The sequence below is a fragment of the Pezoporus occidentalis genome, unplaced genomic scaffold (genome assembly GCF_034315485.1).
Source record: "Pezoporus occidentalis ecotype Australia unplaced genomic scaffold, CSIRO_AGI_Poc_V1 ctg141, whole genome shotgun sequence".
NCBI lineage: Eukaryota > Metazoa > Chordata > Aves > Psittaciformes > Psittacidae > Pezoporus > Pezoporus occidentalis.
Genome location: NW_026913220.1, coordinates 1,583,598 through 1,604,557, shown reverse-complemented (window position 1 = coordinate 1,604,557; position 20,960 = coordinate 1,583,598). Strand labels below are relative to the sequence as shown.

The window sequence follows — 20,960 nt, the reverse complement described above, 5'->3', positions numbered from 1 at the left end:
AACACTGTTTAACTGAAAGCACAGTTTGAGTTGAATATGTACAGTGTAACTGTTCTGCCTATTACAGGATGTAGAGCATTCAGCAAAGCTTAGAATTTTTTGTCTTTGGATTAGAGTTCAGTGATTTAATAGATTTGTCTTTGAGACTTAGTAAGTCTGGAAATAGTAAATAAAAACCTCAAAGTTTTGAGATAATTGCATCTCTTAAGATGGGGGACAGATTTTATGGTCTTGTGTCTCATAATCTTATGTGAACTTGCAACTTGGCATCTTTCTGTTGACTCTGCAGTTGAGATATCTTCAGGTTTTTCTCTTTGAGATCCTTCTTTACTGAATGATTCTTTGTATAAAAGATTTCCCAAGGAATACTGGAAGAATTACGTACATCCATTTTTATCCTTTCCCAAGAGCACCACAAGGCTGTAGTCTGATAAGTAAAATAGGATGACAGGCAGAAAAAAATGACACCGGGGAGAAGGAATTTGATCCAGATTTCCATCCTTGCTATAGATAGTCTTGCATTTATAGAAATAAAATAAAATTCTATACTTGGTTGCTGTACTTTGATTGATACAGGTCAAAGTAAATGTCCTCAGAAAAATGCTCCAATAAAAAACGTGTGTATATATGTATTTATTCATATTTATATATATAATATATAAATATATTTAGTGTACATGTGTGCATGTATTTTTCAGTATAGTTTGATTGGGGAGCCAGATACTGCAAGTAACAGAACTTGCTGGAAGTTCTTAGCCAGTGAAAAAATTTGTATTTAAGTTTTTGTTTTCATGTATATAGCAAGTATGTTTGGAGTGGAAATAGAACAAAAGCCAGAGACATAGAATAGAAGGTAAACTGTTTAAATTTTACATACTTATTACATATTTGTATTATATATTTGTAATTTTAGGGGGTTTAACATTTAATTGATCCTTTCTTCCAGTTATTGCAGCCAGGTACTTAGTAAAGAAGTTGACAATTGTGTGACAGATCTCTTAAAAGAACTGGTTCGTTTCCAAGATCGCTTGTATCAGAAAGATCCAGTAAAGGCCAAGATAAAACGCAGGCTTGTTATGGGTCTCAGAGAAGTTTTGAAACACCTGAAGCTGAAAAAACTGAAGTGTGTCATCATCTCTCCTAACTGTGAAAAGATTCAGTCAAAGGGTAAATATGGTTGTTAAACAAAAGAAATGCAAAAAAGCAGACTCTGTATACTGGAAGTATTATTTTTGGAGGAACTTTTTTGCGTAGCCTTTGAAATCAGTCATACAAAAATGCCTTTCTTACTTAGATTGTTTACTGCTGTGCAGCTGAAGAATGAGCTAAATCAAGACTGTCTGGGGTGGTGGAAGTTGCCTGAAACTAGGTTCTGGTTATTGATTTGCAGTGCAGCCACACAAAAGATTGCACTTGTGCAGCTGAGAAGGGGCAAACATTACTGATGCCAGCTGTGCTGCCACAAGAAATCCTGCTGTATCAGTCTCTTTCAGATTGACAATAAGTTGTCAGTAATAGTTTGCGTAAAATCTGTGGTAATTATTGTCATTACTTTCTGTTAATTCTTAAACAATGTTGTAGCAACCAGGTCTTTTACAAGAATACTGAATTAGATTAAACTACACATAGAACAAAATACAGAATACAGGTAGTCTAAAGATACTGCTAATTAAGAATTAAAAAAAAAAAAAAAAGTCAAATTCTCCTTTAAAATTCAGATCTCATGCTGTTATCCTTGTATTTTTTCCTGTAAACTCTTAATTTCAAAATGTCCCATAATCTTAGGGTTTTGGTTGTTTTTTTTTTGCTTTTGTACTTTTAAGAATATTGTCCTTTATTTACAATTAGCTTGAATATGGTCATTCTTTGCTGATTTTATTGTCTGCTCCAGGTGGGTTGGATGAGACGCTACACAATATTATTGACTGTGCCTGTGAACAGAATATCCCATTTGTTTTTGCCCTTAATCGCAAGGCTCTGGGCCGATGTCTGAACAAAGCAGTGCCTGTGAGCGTGGTGGGAATTTTTAGCTATGATGGGGCTCAGGTAAGCTGAAATATGTAGGTTTATAGTTTTGCTTAGCTTTACTTTTTACTTGTAGAGGGTGAGAAATACTGTGACTTTAAGGCTTTGTTTGATTGTTTTGATATTGCATGCTTTATCCCAGTTGGGGTAGAAGCCGGTGGCTCATCTGAAAAATTGGTTTTAGAAGTACAGACACTCAACACAGTTCAGATAAGCAGTATGGCCACCTCTTCCTGATATCTACTCCTCTATCTACATGTTTATTGTTATTTTGGTTTTATTTTCAAGAGAATGGGTGTTTTTATAAGTGCTTTTTCCTATCATCTTTATATGTACTTGGCTGCTTTTATGTACAAACTTACATATGATCTATAAGGAGTATTCATTATAGATTTTCATGGAGATGATAAACTTACTATATGATTTAAGCTGTACTAATATTTTGTATTTACATAGGACCATTTTCATAGAATGGTACAACTGACAACAGAGGCCAGGAAGGCCTACAAAGATATGATAGCAGCTTTAGAGGAAGAAGCTGAAGGAGGACCAAGAGAAACCCGACCCAGCATCTTAACCACTGAATATGAAAAAAATGGCTTATTAGAAACTGGGAAAACACCTTCCAAGGACTCCGATGAGGATGTACCAAATTATAGTGAGTATTTACTGACTTGGGTTTGATTAAATTTTCATTCAAAGTGCTCTTCAATGTTACCATTTTAACTGAAACAAATGATACCTGTCACTTTAGCAGATGGTAGGGGTGGGAAATAATTATTCTTTATGATTTCTCCCCTAATTTTATAAAAGTCTCGGAGAAAAATGCTCTCTGAAATCCACTGATGGCAGGTGGTCCTCATTGCTTTGTCCAAAGATATTTAACAGAGCTTCTTATTATTTCTATTTCTAAAACTATCCTCTAAGCTTTTTGCTAGAAATGCACACTCTGTAACTATGGTGGACTTACTTAAGTTTTGTGTTGAAGCATGTTTGAAATGCATCCTCCTGTCTAAAAGCGTTCATGTGTTGTAAAGGCCTTCTACTTCCAGAATCACATTCCTGCAGCTCTGCTCAGTCACCAGGCAACAACAGTTACCACTGATAATGGAGAACTTAAAACTTCTTTCAAAGTGTTGAAAACTCTGAGGATTTTTTGAAGTTGTACCCACCTTCAGAGTTAGCCTTGCTTGAGCAGGGGTCTGGACATAAAGACTTCAATGGATCCCATCACTCCTAAAGTATTCTTTCATGTGTCATCTGATGTCACATGGTGTATCATGCCAGAGTGCCAAATTATCTCAGCACTTACGCTGAGAAGGAAGTAGAGAATTAATGTGATTTTTCATTTTAAGTATTTCCTCAAGTATTATACAGTAACCTGTTTGTTTGTTCTTATATTCCCTAGTTAAAATCTGGAGGAGAAAACTTGAAGAAGAGTATAACCCATATGCACTGAAACTGGAAGAGGGTGCAGCGGCTTCTGAATTCACTGTCACCGTGTCAGAGCATCAGTAAATCCAGATCCAACTCTATTGGGCTTTTAATTATATTTTTTCAGACCACTAAGAAGAGGGTAGTAAAATACAACAATCTAAGAAATACCTGAAGTCAGCTATGTAAACTGTTCTGAGTCCCTCTAAGCAAAATAGGCATTGGAGCAAATGAGGCACTGGCTAATGCTTCTATGTGTTTGGTTGATCACTATAGGAGCTGATAACAGCAAATTGTCTTACCCCCAAAAACAACTTGGAGTGGATTTATAGACTAAGCATTGATTTGTTAGTGATACAACATAGCAAAAGATCTTGCTAGAAGAGTAATTTTATTTGGGAAGAGATACCATGAGCCAGAAGGTTGTGACTTGGGATTTGCTTTTTGTAACTCTTTTTTAAAGAACTTCACCTGGGTTTTGTTGGTAGGTTTGCTTTGGTTGGTTGTTTTTTTCTTTCTTCTTCTGAAGAAACCTGCTCAGATGGGCAGGCTGGCATCGGTGTCACTGTCCTCCAGTCAGCAAGAAATGTATTCTGGGTAGGCAGTTTGGTTGAAGCTAATTAAGGAAGACCATCATGACAAAGTTCCCAGTCAGCTCTTCTTTGTGGTATATTTGTTCTTCTGGGATCATACAGCAGGTATAAGGGAGAGTATAAAATAATACAAAGGTCTGAAATGCCTGCAGTGAAAATGTTCGCTTTAGAAATTTATGAAGTTGATTTTGCTACTAGGGACTAGTTTGACATATGTCCTGCTTTGAAGTTATAGGCTGTTTTCTGAAGGACAGCATATATGCCAGCCTGCCATCCTATCTGTACCTTCTCCAATGCTGACAGACTCCTCATTCCTTCAGTTTGGGGTTGTGTTGGTACATATATGAAAAAGTGTTTGATCAATATCAGAATGTATCTAAGGCGGGGAAAATTTCTGTCTATCTTAAAAAGCTAAATGTGCTCATAATGATGGTGGAGCACCTTAGTGGGGATGTCCTATATAAATACCAGTGTTTACAAGTTGCAGATAAAAGAACAAATAAACTGGAGCCTGAAGAAAGTAATGAAGGATGCACATGTAACTTGGCAGTTGTTCAGAAAGATGATAGAGATGCCATGTGCTGCTGCCAGCATCTCTGAAGTGTGTCTAAGTAAGTGCTTCATATATGGAACATTTGTAGTGCAATAATTTGGAAAGTAGCTGCCTTGTGAAGTTAGAAGTGACATAAAAACTTTGAATAATTTTGAAGTTTAAACCATTTTGTAGAATGTAAATTGTATTAAATCTGTTACAATATATTGATTCTATAAAGTATGGTTGTGACTTAATTGAACTCTTCTGATGGACATTTAATGATACTTGAAATGTCAGGTTTGGGAAGGAATGTCAGCAAGGGAAGTCCCCTTAAGCTGCAGTGCACAGCTGATCACTGGTTATGACGATGATCTTTTTGTATTAGTTTCTTCTAATTAAAAGTGAAACATCCCAGTGATGAAAGATGGTTTTGGCCAGCAGCTGTTGATCCAGAGGTAAGTTGTGATTTACTCATACTTGTACCACTTTGATACACATCTAAAACATTGAAACAACTAAGTCACTGCATGGAATAGGGGCCTATTCACGTTAACAGCTCATTTTTCCTTTCTCTTTCTGTAGAAGAGCATGAAAAGTTACTTTGGAAATGAAACAGGTTGTTCAAAATCACATGGAGTTATTTCTTGTTCTTAAGAGTGTAGCAAAATTTTTACTGCTTGCAGTACTTCACTGCAGAGACAAGGCAGAGTACAGCCATGCTCATCTGACCTCAGTCTTACAAAGCATTACCTAAATCAAACTAAACTTTAGCCTGCTTGAAATCTATGGAACACAAAAAAGGAGGGACACTGCAAGAAAAATCTTTTATGGTCATCCCTAAGCCATAAAAGATGTCAGAAGAGAAACACAATGTGGGGCAGAGATGCCCTCTGAAGGCTGTCAGAAGTCTGCATCAGTTTATGATTACCAATGTAAAAAATAGTGAAAATGGTTCATGTATACAAATTTTCACCCTGCATGTGTTTGGTATGTGCTCTGATATTGGGGGCAGAGGGTATCATTCAGTTAAAATCTTAAACTGAGGAAAATATTTTCTTCATTGTGGGAAACAACCTAATTGCCTGTTATAGGATAATCTAGGGAGAAATATAATGCTTTCTGCTATTGCTAGGAGCAGCTGTCTCCCTGGGCTCCAGCTACAGTGATTCTTAGATGGCATTTTACTTGTTTCCAGATTGCTGAAAACCACTGTGGAGATGATAAGACAGAAAACTTGAAAAATGCCTTAGACATTTCTTTATTAGATGCAGAAAGAACATCAAACAGCAGTGCAGGAAAACGGTTCCACTGTGGATTAAGTAGGCCCTCACGTTTTCATTCTGCAGTTGTTCACTAGGAATAGTCTTAGTACTCATTCAATATTTTTAACTTGGGTGCACTGTAATCTCTATATTTTGAGCATTAATCAGAACTTCTTTATTTGGTACAGAAACTTTATTACCAGAAGAAATGTGTTAGAACAAATTAATTTGCTGACACCTGAAAGGATTGCTGTTCAAAAGACGGGGAAAAGAGTGTAAGGGTAAACATATTCAAAGAAAGTAAGTAGCCAAGTTAAAGTGCTTTTAAATAAAGGTGATCCACATCTTATTATTAATCTCTAAATCATATGACAAGATCCTTAAGCCCAAAATTAACTGGTTTGCTTAATGAACTCAAAACAGAAGCCATACATCATATTATATTGTTTGAGCAGCACAACTTTTACTGTGCCCACTTTTGTTCTTCATTAAGTTGAAATAACTGGCATCAGAAAACCAAAGATAGTTCCAGCATGGGATGAGTGGCACCTCTTCTGGCACATAACTTAGTTATTCTTTGGTGCAGTAAAGATACCCTCTCCAACCTCAAGCTTCAGGTGATCTTCCTGAATAGCCATTTTAGTATCATCATTACAAAATAAGTCTTTGAAAGATGTGATATTAAAAGAGTGCTGGCTATGCTTAACTTGCATACACTTCTCCTAGCTTGTTTGTTCCTTTGTGCATTAGAGGCTGTTTTTCTTGTTGCAGCTCTCCTGAAGAAGAAAGAAGTTCAGAATGATGTGTTAATACTGCTTTGAAAGTTAACATAGGGTTTAAGGGTTGCCTGTACTAACTGTTCCACCTGCAGCAAACACAAGGTATCAGAAGTAATCTTTGGTTATCAGTTTATGATCTGTTCTAACTGCTGGTGAAAAATACTAAAAGCTAGCTCTGGACTATTGTTCTTTAAAGGAAGGCCAATGTTTATGGACAGTACCGTTTATGAAGTCCAATAGTCTCTGCAATCCAGTTAGTGTACAGGTGTGCTGAAATTAAGCTAGTATTTCCATATACACAGACTTAACTGTTCCAGGAAGGATAAGGATAAATGACTGGTTAGTAGACTGAAGGAGCAAGCTGTCATAACTGTAATAGATGTCACAAATCAAGCAGACTTTACTTCTGAGAGGGTAAAGAATGCTGACACGTACAGGAACACGGATCACTGTTACATAAGTACATAGAAGCATCATAGACTATCTATAAAATTGGGACTGTAGTGTGCCATGTAGAAAGCACCGTGGGAAATTTCTGGAAATTCTTACCCATGTTTTCCTCCAGCTTCGCATCATCTTGTCATGTTCAGTGATGGCACTTCTCCAGGTATGGAATTCTTTGGCCCATGCATCCTGACCAGCACTATCTGAGAATTGTACATGGGGATGAAGTAAGTGGATGGTATCTGTTCAGTTGTAATACTTCATGTGGAGGACTGGGAAAGAAGGAACGAAAGCCACCATTTTGTCCTTTGTTTTGTTCTACCTCTTCTCATGATATTTGGAAGTAAGGTCTGTAGAAACGGTCATGGCTCTTCCCCTCTGCAGCAAACCTTATAACCTCCAGAGTAAACAGATTCAGTGCCTTTACCTGTAATCCAAAATATCTGAAAACCTACAACCTGCAGGCTAGGGTTTAGTCCCATCCAGGCAGCTCAGGAATGCTGCAGTTAGATCATACCACACCTGGGGAGAAGAATAATAGGATGCAGCTGTCCACATGCAGTTTGTAGTTTCTTCATTTTTTTGGTAATGTTATATAGTTATTCTTAAATCCACTGAGAACTTAAGGGCTGTTTGGTACATCTTGGTAAAATTCTAATTCAGATTCTGTCTGCCAGTTTTTCTTGCAGAATGTAACACTGGTGGCAACATACACAGATGTAGTATTTTCTGTTTATCCTTCAGGACACAAGCATCAATATACAGTACTTCTGGAGCACATTGAAAGCCTCCCTCTGCTTTACATTTACAGTTGTTTCATTGAGATGACCTTCATTCTGCTACCGAGGCAGACTTCAAAGTAACTGGAGTGATGGCAAGACAACTGTGTAACTCCTACTGCTTTTCTCCATCACTGAAAAAAGAAGAGCTGTTCCTGACAAGTTTGTGTTCACTAACCAGCTAATTATTTTTAACTTCACCCTACCCTGCTAACTTCATCACTCCTGCTGTCTTTCTAAACACTGTTCAGACCTTCTTCAGGCCTGGATAAGTTCTCGAAAGCTAGTTGCTAATGTTGCTCGAGTTGCACTGGTCAGTTGTGGGTACCTGAAGATCTTGCAGAGCTGCTGAAGTTAGCACTGACCTCCTGCCTTGGTAGTGTCCAAACCAAGCAGTAGGAACTGACCTCACCCAACTGCACGTGGTTTGCTGATAATCTGATTTTTTTAACATCCTGGGTTGCAATTTGGGGGTTTCTCTTTGCCATCTGATTTCCTTGGCATCAAAGTTTTTCTGCTTTCTCCCCAGAGTGCCTGTTTTTAACATAGTTAAAAAGAATCTGACTTAATTTGTGTCCATTAGTTCAGCAGTTTCATTTCTAGAACGTAACTGCTAATGGGCAGGTCAGTCCTTTGTAGAAGGAATTTTGGTGGTTCTAAAACCTTTTCAAAAACAATTAAAGCAGACACGTCAAGTAAGAGTTACCATCTTCAGATATACACGTTTTATGGGTGAGAATTACAGAGCTCTGTTCATGTCAGGGTCAGGCCAAACATTGACTACATTCAAAACCAGCCTACCTTTATCTTCCACTGTGATGAGCACTTCTGATGTTACGTTCCCAGCTTCTGAGACGAATGAACATTTGTATTCTGTATTTTCTGATATTGAATCTTTCACCCAGCTCAGGACATGCACTCTGCCATCAAACAGCATATGAGATTGCTCAGTGATGCATGCTTTCATCGTCTGTCTGTTCTTCTTCCAGACAAAATAGGAGCCATCCGGACCTGTAAAAATGTCAGTCAGCTTATTTTATAAGAAAATACAAGTCTTTGAAAAGAAAACAAAACCTCAAGACATCAAAATTAGGCTCAAAAGCATAGCTGTTTGTAATATTTCATAGGCTTCTTAAATTCTAAGTAAATTGGGATAAATGGAGCTAGCATTGGTAATTTATGTTAAAGCCAAAGTTGTAAATGAGTTCATGTCTATAAATTCCATCTGGATTCCCATGAGGGAAAATGTGCTCCACAAACATGATAAAGCAGATGATGAACATCAGCAGCATCTACCTGCCTGTACGATTTCCTCTGGAGCTAGGCCACATAATCTAGTGCTGATCCAGCTAGCTTCTGGTACAAAGCATCTAAGACATGCCTTGCAAAATCTGAAATAAAGGCCAGGAGGGGAAAAAGTTCAGGAGCTCTGTGTGTCAAAGATGCTGGAACTAATAATGAAAGAAGCAGAATTGGAAGAAGCACAGGACCATTAGTCACAGCAGGCAAGTAGGCAAGACAGAACTTGGAAGAAGCTTGGATCAACAACAAAGAGCAATCCAATCTTTTATCTTTGTTGCTGTTATTAGTCTTAACCTGCGAAGACTGAATCCGAGTCACAGATTGACAGTAGCCCAGAGGACAGAACAGCTGCTCCCAGAAAACCAGCAAGGTTGGCTGAAGTGTATTTGGCAGTATCCAGGCCTTCTCCTTTGCAAGGAGACCTCTGAGCCTAGCTTAGAATTCAGAGTGATTCTGATATGAAAAACATGCCTATTTCCCCCTCAGGACCTAGGATCCAGGCTAGCCTTTGCAAGAGAAGATGTAAAGAGAAATTTGGTGTAAAAAGAAAAACTATTTTTGCAAGTATGTCTTGACAGAACAGGTAACCTATTAGGTCAGCTTCTACTATGAGCATTTCAGATTGCAAACTGATGTGTCATTTTTCTCTAGATGATCTGATTCTAGGTTAGTGCCCTGAGAACTAATTAAATTCAGATATTAAACAAGTATTCTTTACATCTGGCACTTCCTCAGAATATTGTGTTAAATTCTTAAGTCATTTGGAAATAAAACTAATATACTACAAATATGGAGACATAAGTTAGTAGTGATAGTAAGGCTGAATGAGAGAGAACCTCATCAAGTGAAAGCCTAGCACAGAGTTTATCTCTGAAGGAAAGAGGGAGGGAAATGGCAGAATCTCGAGGGACTGGCAACAGCACTGACAAAGTGGAGATGGCGAGCATATGCTGAACTGAAAACAGCCTGGCACACACTCATTATGAAAATATAGAGGTCTGTGGGTGACTCTACTTGTTGTACAATTAATAGTAGATGGGTCACATGTAAAAATCATGGGAAGTCTGGAACCAAGGACAAATTATTTCAGTAAACAAGTGCTGAAGTTGGAGTTTGGACAAAGCAGAAGAATAGTAAATACAGGCACAGCAGAAAGAAAACAACGAAAAGGTCTTGAAGAGCAGAAACCTACATTCAAAAAACAGTCTGGATTATAATTTCTAAAAGATGCCACAGTCTGTCACAGCATTCATGCAGAAATAAAATGAAGCAATAGTATTTGCAGAGGGCAAGCGGGCTTGGAGAAGTTAAGACCAACTTGAACACAGTGAAGATCAATAAAAGGAGGGAATGCCAGATATGGCACAAGCCACAGGGATGAACTTTTCCAAGCTCAGAAGAGTTACTGCTCTAGCACTGCAAAGCTAAAAGCCAGGTGCTTGAGTAAAGCGATAAATTCACAGAATTTATTTGCATGAGACATGGGAACAGGACCATTACCTAAATCCACCAACTTGAAAAAATGCTGGTTTGGGACCATGTGAGGAAGAGGCATGTTCTGTGTGGGACTCAGGATTCCTAAGCTGCCTTCAAGTATTACTGTTCACACCAGAGAAGCTGCTCTGTTTGCTGGTGCTAAAGATCACAGTTGTTCCAGAAATCTGTCAAAGGCTGTGCTTAGACACGCATTTCAGTAAAGGACTAAAATCCAACCATTTCCCAGTGCGGAAAATTCTGCAAGCTGTGTTGCTTCAGGTCAGCAACTTCAGAATTTGGCAATTTTACCCTCCCTTTCTTTTCTTTGTGGAAATCCCCACAGATACACTCATCCCCATCTAATGTATGATACCAGTTAGTTAACAGCAAAATCGAAGTTCAAGCACTAGTCAGGGGTTTTACTGATCATATTTCTGGTTTCAGGCACTGTGCTACTACTTTCTCTACTTCAACTTTCTCTTCAGGATTAGGCAATGGAAACCTTATTATTTAGGCAACAGATCTTATCTGCAAAAGCTCTGAATCACAGCTGTTAAATGCAAGTATTTCCTACAACTCCAGAGAGATAAATTCAGACTCGGATGTAATAAGAGAAGTATTTTTTTGAAGATTAAGGAATAAATATGAACATATACTCTACAGCAGTGGTACCAATTAATTACATGCCTAGTGCAAACTTTAAAATACTTCTAACATAATTGATCTACTTACTTTGCCATCCATTTTAAGAATGCTTGAAAGATTGAAAAAGGTCATATTAAAACAGTACATTCAAGCAGAGAATTAAACAGCACATCTGTTCAGATATGTACATAGCTATGTTTAAGCAACAGTGAAATGTTATAAACAGTTTTGAAAACATTGCTTCAATCTCAGAAATACAGTATTAATTATCAACTTGCACATTAACGATTTTAGAAGGGGAAAGATTAACAGTTATCAAACAAAAATGAAAAAGCCTTGATGCATTGTCTGAACTACCCCTTTTCTCTGCATGAGCCCTTTGTGATTTCCAGTGTCTGTGAAAATGTTTGCTGCTTTTCTGGATAGATTTCATTTTCTCTACCTCTGCTTTCAGCACTTGGAGTGAAATGATACTGCCCAGGTACTGTATGGGTAGTTTCTGCTGGCAGAATAGGTTCTCTGACCTACATCAGGTCAGGCAGGTTTGCACAAACCATGCATTTAATAGCCAGATTATTCTGCCACAAGATTTTCCACAAGGAGAAACCTCAGCAGCCATAGATAGCATCAGAAACCTGAACCACTGCAGCTGCTTGTAAACTTTTATCCACAGTCTAACTGCATTCACTGAATTATTGGTGCAAACTTGATCTTAAGGTTAAAATAATAAGTAACACCAGATACAAAGAATTTTAAGGGAACAGCCACAGATTCAGAGCTGGTGTGCCCTGATAAACAGTACCAAATTAAGCATTTGCCATGTGCACATCAAATCCTAATAGACATATGGCTTGCAAGAAAGCTTGGAGATACTAATTTGAAAGGAAGAGATTATGGATTAAGTAGAGATCACTGACATAAACCTGGGGTGGGGGAGCAAGAAGGAGTACTGGCCAAGCCAGCTCCTGCCGAATGCTGCAACTTGCAGAACTGTATAGGCATTTCAAGAGCCACCCAATGAAGCTGTACCATGAAACACTCAAAAGCACTATCCCATTGCTGTTGGCTTAGCACACAGTTTCACCTCATCAACATGATTCTTGGAGGGTGACATTAAAACAAGGCTTCCCTGTAAGTTATTCAGAGAAACACTTCAAGATAGAGGGAGGTAAGTCGGGTGAAAAAAAGCAGGAGCAGTCAGCAAGCCTAAACCTCTTAAAGCTTTCCCCAGCAAAACTAATCTCTGAAACCTGACAGCAAACTGAAATCCAGTGAAGATAACCGACAGGTATCCCACAGAGGAATCCTGGCAGGGTAACAAGATGTCCACACAAATTCCTCTGATCTAGACACAGAACTGCTACCAGAGGCTGTCCTCAGTGACAGGAAGTTCAGGTTTATTCCCGCAGTACACACCAAAACCCCTTCCAAAGCTCAAAACGCACAGCAGATAAAAAATAATAAGGTTAATCTTAAAAAAGGGATGCCTGGATTTAATGCTTGCTATCTAACTTGCAGCTTTGGCTTGTACCAAATGCTACTGAACTAAACATCCAAGATGTCAGAAACCCAAGATCATACAGGAAAGCTGTCATCCAGAGCAGGGATTAAGTTTTAAACAGACACTATAATCTGGGTGCAGGAAGATTATTTTAAATCGGAGATCAGAGTTGGCACAGAAAGTCAGTCAATCATTAACATGGAAAACAGCCACCAGCACTGCTCCACAGAGGGCTGAAAGTTAGATTTAAGGCTGGTCACCGTTTTAAGTTGTAGGAGTCAGCCACTGCTGCTGACATGCTAGCAGAATAATAGATAAATAGTACATGAAGCCATCAAGAGGGAAACAGATTGGAAAAGAGGGGAAAGAATCTTTAAATTAGACAAACATCACAGCAGTTTTCTGAGAACAGTGTACAAGGTTGGTAGGCTGCATCTCGTCACTGGGGATTTTGGGGTTGGTTGGTTTGGTTTTCTTAAATAAGGGCAATACTTCTTAGAAAACAAACTAGGAATAGGTTGACAGCAATGAAAAAGGAAAATCCCAGGAAGACGGACCTCTCTGAATTGCTAACAAAGAATATTACTTCAAACACCAAATATTTCATACTGAGGAACCCATGACATGCTCCTTCAAAAACCTGGTGCTTTTGTCAGTTACTAACCTATTGGTGTAATACCACCACAAGCTGTTGTGGCCTTATCAAGGCAGATTAAAGGCAGGAAGTGTTTCCTGCGAATCACAGAAGCTGGGGGAAGCTGCCTGTCACCAGAGGATATGAGGCACAGTGCATGGAGATAGAGGTAGGACACCGCATCTGCCTTCTCAGGGTGCAATGCAAAAGCAGGTTGGGAAAATGGCTCCTGGCTGTGAGATGAAAATGTGATCCATAACTGTCCACGCTCCCTGTGATGAACAGCATTTATTCAGATATTCTCTGAGTGGGCCCAAAAAAGGGTTTGCAGCATGAACCCAGATAACTGTCTTTATAGAATAGTTAAAAGAAGCAATAGCATCTAGAATTAGGACTGGCAGAAAAAAAAACAGGTTACAGTTTGAGCTTGCTCACTGATTTTGGCTCCTATCAGCTAACACACCTACTATGTCATTTGAAGAATTGAAGAATGTATTTGAGGGAGTAACATGCTCCCTAGAAATCACTGCTGCTCTCCAGAGGGCAAAAGCTATGGCTTTTGCTTCATTGTTCACCGGATAGATCTAGGTGAAGAAGAACTGGAAATAAGATTTGCATCTCCACAGAGGGAACAATGACATGTTGAAGCACCTCTGTGTCCTGGGTTCAGCAGCAGCAGTAATCATTTTTCTCCTTCTCAGTAGCTGGTGCAGTGCTGTGTTTTTGACTTTCAGCCTGGGAACAGCACTGATAACACCAATGTTTTTTGTTGCAGCTCAGTAATGTTTACTCTGACCAAGGACTTTGTGAGCCTCATGCTCTGCCAGGGAGGAGGGGAAGCCAGAAGGAAGCGGAGACAGGACACCTGACCCAAACTAGCAAAAGAGGTATTCCATACCACAGCACATCATGCCCAGTATATAAACTGGGGGCAGTTACCTGGAAGGGTGAGATCACTGTTCTGGTCAGGCTGGCTATCAGTCAGTGGGTGGTGAGCAGTTGTATTCTCTTATTATTTCTCTTATCATTATTATTGGTGGTAGCAGCAGTGATTTGTGTTATACCTTAGTTACTGGACTGTTTTTATCTCAACCTGTGGGAGTTACAGTCTTTCGATTCTCCTCCACATCCCTCCAGGAGCTGGCGGAGGAAAAAGGGGGAGAGTGAGCGAGCAGCTGCGTGGTTCTGAGTTACCGGCTGGGCTTAAGCCACGACACTCTGGTAAGCACCTGCTGCTGAAGTAGTTAAAAAAGAGGAGACAGCTCTGTTCCAAACCAGTACCCAGTTTTATCAGCCATCACACAGAGGGATTAGTTATCACAAGCCTACAGGTTGTAGCTCTCTCCAGAAAGACAGGAAAATTAACTGTACAGGTAGGTGGTTTGCAACTGGGCTGCTTGGGTAACAAGAAGTTTTGAGGAAGAGCACATGGATTTGTGGTTCTGCTCCAGAGACTCTTGACACCCAACCAACTCCACCACATCTCACTAGGCAGGACTGGCTGAGACATCACTGAATGACAGCTGCATATTAGTAAGGAGAAAAACAGTTTTAACTATGTTGCATTTCTAAAGAAGAAAGACTTAGCTGGGAGGTCAGGTAAAGGTCTTGTAAGCAAATGGTACACGGGAGCAGATAACACACCAAAGTGAATCTCTCCTGAAACAACACATAAGCCAAAAGTCGTTAGAAATTACATCTGGACCTCCAAGCCTTCAGTGTGAAGCAAACTTCTCCTTTTATATATACCTAGTCAAACCATAGAAGCTGCCACAGATTCTGCAGTACATTTTTTTCTTGCCTTCCCCCCATAATCATGTGTATATTAAATTGAAATGGTGAACAGTGCCTGTTTTGTGACCAGGTCATCTCTGCAAATGGCCCATGCAGCACCCAATTCCAAAAGTAAGCTGAAGAGCTCAGTTGATCAACTAAGGAGCAGAGCTGCTGCTTCACAGAGGTACCCCTCCATAGGGGCACCTGGTGTATTCCTCAGTCTCAAGAGACTTTCTGGCAAATTATGTTCTTATAAGGATGGGTTGTTGAAACTGCAGATACCAATCAGACCCTTTTAAAACTATGTGGTGGTCTTAATTTACCTAAACCCACTGACACATGATGCTGTCGATAGAATCTACCAATGAGTGTGCAAGAACACTCACATACTGGTATAGGGGGGAATACATTACAGCACACAGTGCAGTTTGGAATGTTTTAAGCACATCACGCACCGATAATACTTGCAGACCATAACTACAACTCCTAACTGGACACAACTTCCTCACGGGGAGAAAGATATTCTAATGTTTCGTTATGTTTTAAGCATTTACAAATGTAAGTCAAACAAGGGGAGGTTTCCCCAACTGAGCTTATTCTAGTCCTTACAAGAAAACATTAAAAGAGGGGTGTGTGTTCCTTTCCACATATTTCTTTGCCTGACTCCAACCTTTAGAGTTGAAAGTGCACAGCAAGAGAAATTTCCACAGGAATTATCCAAAATCTGCTGTTATGACAGAATTTTAGGATGCATCCTCTAGTCCCCACAGACGTTAACTTCCAGTTGTGCTACAGAATCTCCAGTGGAGAAACCATCAGAGCCCTGGTAACACCAACACAAAGGTGCTTAATGCTGCCAGTTTTGCATGTAAGAGAGCCACAGCAGACCCTGGTGACTGTAAAGAAAAGTGCCAATGTCTTAGTAAGATAACTGGAGCACTGAGATACTGCAATCTAAAGTAACAAGAAAGATACTTCTAATGTCTGTGTATTATGGTCTGCAATATTTATGTCATTTTATAATTTTATGTCACAACTTCTAAGCCCTTTTCTGTTAATATATTAAAGGAACAATATTAGTTTTTCAGCTTCTTGAGATTTATTATTTGAGATGCATCTTTTAGAGGATGCATATTCTAGATGCATCTCAAAAAATAAAAACCAGGTGGCATGACACAGATCTGCACAAAGGAATGGTTTTACTCTGAGATGCCTGTAAGTGACAAACAGTCAGTGCAGAAATCACTGAAAGAAGTGGTACAAAACTACAGAATTAAAAGCTGACCACTGCTGTGAGATTACTGTAGAAGATGCTGAAACTAAGTCATACACAGACAGCATGCAATAGAACACCAAAGGTCTGAGGAGAATGTAATCCATAAAGCGCGATACAGGACTGTTTAAAAGGTACAAATTTAGCATTCCTGGTTGAGGATAAAGACAAACCAACCACAGATTACTAAGCAACCACAGAGATCAAATTCAAGGCTATTGTTTCAACAAAGCATCACCATGTAAATACAGGTACACTGCACACTTAAAAGAAAAAAAGAAAAGAAAGTTTTAAAGTATTTGTGCAGAAGGTTTAATTGTTCTGGGAAATGCAGAGCTTTTCCTTTCTAAGCTACCAGTTAAACCATTTTCAGGTATCAAAAACTAATGATACATCTGTCCACGGTATAACTACTAAGAAACACTGATGAAGACATGAAGAGATGTTCTGGGGAATATTTGATACAGCAGTTCACGAAAACTACCAAAAAACCAAATACAAACAACAACAACAACAACAAAAGCCCCAACACTGGAAAACTGCAACTGGTTCTGACACAAGATGTGTGTGTCCATGGGAAATGCTATTTGTGTTCTTGTAAGAGTAGAACAAAGTGACAACTGCAGTAAACTCCATTTTAAGATACTGACACACTGCAACTAAAAAAACTGTAATTTGTAGTCTTAGAAAAACATGTTGCTGTCCAGCACAAAGCCCCTTCCTCCACAGGCTCCCTCTGCTCTGGGTGCTGCGCACCTCCACACCTCTCCTGAGTTCTGAATGCTTTGTGCCAGGTCAGGCAATCAGATCACCCCAGCGCATCACAGGCGACGCGACTGATCTAGGAAGCCTCACCCCAAGATGACTTAGAGAGCCACTTCCAGAGGGAAGGTTTACTCATTTCCATGGGCAAGTCAGCCTCTGACATGAGCTGCTGCTCCTCCTCCTGGGGCAGACTGGGCACACCCTGGGGCACAGGGATTGAGCCCCGTTGCCCAGACCCATGCTGCACAGCACTGCATGACAACAGTACAGCCAACCCTCGGCCAACAGGGTCGCAAGGTCTGTTCTGGACTCACACTAGATGGACTTTGTCTAGAACTTTATCCAGTCTGTAGCAGCACTTTGTGAAGGGCACCATATCTCTACACCCCCCCCCCCCACACCTTTCAGTGCAACTTCAAGCTTCACCAAAGACAGAAAAACTGCAGTTAATCACTTGTGAATCTCATTCTTATCAGTTACGGATCTTTTCCCATGTGGATGTGGGAAGCTGTCTTGCACTCCCTTTAAAATACCATGGCCATGGGGAACAGGCATTGTATGCAGGAGTTAACCAGATACTCATCTCAATATCTCCATGAAATAATAACTCCTTTAAAGTATATTGCTGAGTTTGCAGAACCTTTACATGGGGTTTACACTCCCAGGTTATTTTAATGAGACTGAAAAGTTAAGAAACCATTATGGAAAAACTCCAGCTTCAGAGGAGCTAAAGGGGGAGATTAGACTTCTTGACACCATCCAAATCTTGGATGCTTGAGAGCTTTCGAATCTGAGGCCAAAAATACAAATAAAGCGTAACATTTTGCACTATTTCTGATTATAAATGTATTTAAATTGTTGCTCAGCACACTCAGGATATTCTAGTACTTCATCACTTGTCTGTGAAGTTAAGGTCAAGAAAATACTACTCTACAGCTGGGCGAGGTGTCAGTAGAACATCTGTAAGTGGATCCAAAACTGCTATGAAAAAGCCTGTTTCAACTGTACCTGAATTCAACAGAGCACACCAGAGAAATTATACAGCAGGTATATACAGCATCAACTCACTGCCGCTCTCTAGCAACAAATGGTGTAGTATTTTGTTAAATTCATTTGTAGTCTCTCTCAAATGCCTTTAAAAAGTTTAAAGTTCTACAGTGTTGGAGAAAGCAGATATGAGACCTAAGGCTTGGCAGCGTGAGGTCTTTGGAGAACTGTGCAGACGCGAGACTCTTCAGAGGAGCAGAGAGAATCGGGGGGGGAGGTGCAGTTTGTGAAGGGAGCTGTGTTCCCTCCTTTTCAGGAAAGGCAGGAGTATTCCATTCCTGAAAAACTTAATTTCACAGAAGAAAATAAGTGTGCATGTGGCTCTTTGTGCTGTATCCACTTTAACTTAATGTTGTTGAAATGAGACTGTTACAAGCTTGTAAAGTATTACCCTTAGGCACCTTTCAGGTTAAAACGTGTGGGATGAGTAACAGACAAGTAAGAGAACTCACCAACTCCTGCTCAGTTTCCAGACAACTTGAAACAGATATGTACAATTAAAAGGAAAAAAAAAAAAGAAAAGATTCAGCAATTCCCATAAAAATGTTAGAAACTTGACTGAAAATAAACCTCAGGTTTTTGACTGGATGATGTGGCAATCTGTACTTGCATCATAACACTTGCTGGTACCTATCATTTACACAGAAGACCAGGTACAACATTTAACACTCTGCCAGTCTTGTTTAACCCTTCTGCTCCTTGCAAACACATTTTACCTTATGTGCATAGCTGAGTGAAATGAAGTTTCATTACAGTTATGTTTATATAAAGAAATATCAACAGGCTCTAATGGAATCCAAGTAAACCCAAGCACAGGGCTTCCTAGCAGAAGTATTTGCTAAGCCACCCCATCCAGGATAGGTTTATGCATCTTCACGTGCAGGTCCCAGAAAGATGAAGCAAAAGGTCTGCATCAGTCAGGTAAGCTGCTGGTTTGCATTTGTTGTTGCTTGTTCGTTTGCCTGTTTGTTGGATATTTTTGGTTGGTTGGTTGGGTGTTTTTTGGTGGTTGTTTGTTTTAAATGATGAGAATAAAGCTGCAGTTCTGGGCAAGGGTGTGATGTAGTAGCCAAATGTCCTATTTCCCAAAGGGAGTCAGCCCCTCACTCATACCACAAAGCCCAGTCCTTTCCCACTCTCTGAGAGTGGTCAGAAATGCCTCTGCTGCTGGCTTTTCTTGTCCCTGCCTCTGTCATCCCTGCACCTCTTGGGTGCCCGATTCCTGTTTCTTCCAGTCTTTGTCCATATCTCCTCAGGAGTAAATTCTACAAGCTGACTTTAGGACACTGCTCCTTATTGCTTAAGTTCACTGTGAAGGCAAATTACAATTACTGCCAATTTTTTTAAAAGCAGCACAGGTATCATGTTGAAATGGACGTTGCTGGACGAAAAAAGCAATTTTAGAATAAATTCCAGATATTAAGCACGATCAAACTGTTTAAATCCTTTGTGCTATTATTACATTTTTTTTTTCATGGTGGACAACAAAAAGTTTCTGAATTGTCCATAAAAAGAGTGAACAGATTATTGCTGAAAGGTCTTTTCCAATCTAAATGATTCTGTGTTTCTATTCTGTGAAAGAACCTGCATCCCACTGTTGTTCTTTTTATCCATGGAAATACAAATCATGCCTTTGTTAAGACCTACTCTAAAAATAATTTATACTTTTGATCTGATTCTGTGTAACACTAACACACAATACAAAACAATGATAATTTTAAAAATAAATACCTATAGTCTCTTCAGGAATAAGGCTACATCTTAAGACTAATTTAGGTCCATTAAATCTCCCTTAGCTTGAACAGGCAACCACTATGTAAACAAAAACTTAAAAGACAAATGTTGAATTTCTATACAGAAAAGAGCTTTGCCCCTCTCCTGTGAACTTCAGATAATATATTCTTCATAAAATGGAAGTTGTCGTTACTGTAAGTACTTTACCACTTGAAACAAGGCTGAAGAAAATGTAACTGACCTAGACCAGAAACATACACTAAATACAAATCCAACAGAAGTGTATTTTTAAATAGCATACATACAAATGGTAGATATTTACCTGCTAAACATCCATATGCAAACATGATTCAGTGAACTCCTTCAAAGCATACAAGTGAGCCTATTAAAATTAACTGCCTATTAATATACTACAGTAGCCTGCTAAATAAGAGCCTGCATTTCACAGCATTCACAGTGCCAGATTCTCAGTAACAGCATATTGACAATATAGGCTGAAACGGTCTCTTTTCTTTCCTTCTCCCTCTTCCCCCCTCCAACATCCAAAAAGTAAACCATACACAGTATATGACAATATATCTAAACCTTTAATGCAGAAAATGCTAGTTTAGACAGGGGTCCTCCAACTTACCTGTGGCTTGGCAGAAGAGGCGAAAGGGTCCCCGGGCACTAACATGCTGTGCCTGTTCACTTAAGAAAGGTGGCAACAACATGATCTTTACAGAGTCTGTGCTAGACCAAACATCAGGCTGGGTACTGGTGGGTGAAGGAGATGAGTCACTCCCAACACAGGACAAAAAGGAGGTACCAGTAGGAGGGAAAGGTATAGGAGATGAGGCTGTGTGACAGAAGAGGACAGAAAAGAAAAAAGAGGGTACACTAAGGAAAGAAGTTGTAAGAAATACATCACACTGAAGAAATAATGCAGAGACACAAATGAATTTTAGAAGAGTAGT

General features: G+C 39.4%; 2 protein-coding genes and 1 long non-coding RNA gene across 14 annotated transcripts in view; 2 read left to right on the top strand and 1 right to left on the bottom strand.

Moving 5' to 3' along the window:
- The window catches only part of SECISBP2 (SECIS binding protein 2), a 29,561-nt gene extending 24,734 nt beyond the window's left edge, over positions 1-4,827 (top strand). For all 6 annotated transcript variants that reach the window (XM_062609829.1, XM_062609828.1, XM_062609827.1 and 3 more), the window contains 4 exons: positions 947-1,167; positions 1,892-2,046; positions 2,482-2,683; positions 3,434-4,827. In XM_062609829.1, coding sequence (XP_062465813.1) covers positions 947-1,167; positions 1,892-2,046; positions 2,482-2,683; positions 3,434-3,543 — 688 coding nt within the window. In that variant the 3' untranslated portion in view covers positions 3,544-4,827. The remainder of the gene's footprint in view (positions 1-946; positions 1,168-1,891; positions 2,047-2,481; positions 2,684-3,433) is intronic.
- A 1,001-nt stretch (positions 4,828-5,828) lies between these two features.
- SEMA4D (semaphorin 4D) overlaps positions 5,829-20,960 on the bottom strand; it is a 41,591-nt gene continuing 26,459 nt past the window's right edge. For 2 of the 7 annotated variants that reach the window (XM_062609835.1, XM_062609841.1), the window contains 4 exons: positions 20,636-20,842; positions 8,653-8,862; positions 7,178-7,275; positions 5,829-6,625 (listed from right to left, as the gene is read on the bottom strand). In XM_062609835.1, coding sequence (XP_062465819.1) covers positions 6,596-6,625; positions 7,178-7,275; positions 8,653-8,862; positions 20,636-20,842 — 545 coding nt within the window. In that variant the 3' untranslated portion in view covers positions 5,829-6,595. Of the gene's footprint in view, positions 7,276-8,652; positions 8,863-20,635; positions 20,843-20,960 lie in introns of all 7 variants that reach the window. The other 5 variants (XM_062609834.1, XM_062609838.1, XM_062609836.1 and 2 more) reach the window with 3 other exon arrangements.
- Positions 7,091-7,916, top strand: LOC134159174 (uncharacterized). Its single transcript, XR_009963059.1, has 2 exons — positions 7,091-7,420; positions 7,817-7,916. It is a non-coding gene; the product is annotated as an uncharacterized LOC134159174 (long non-coding RNA).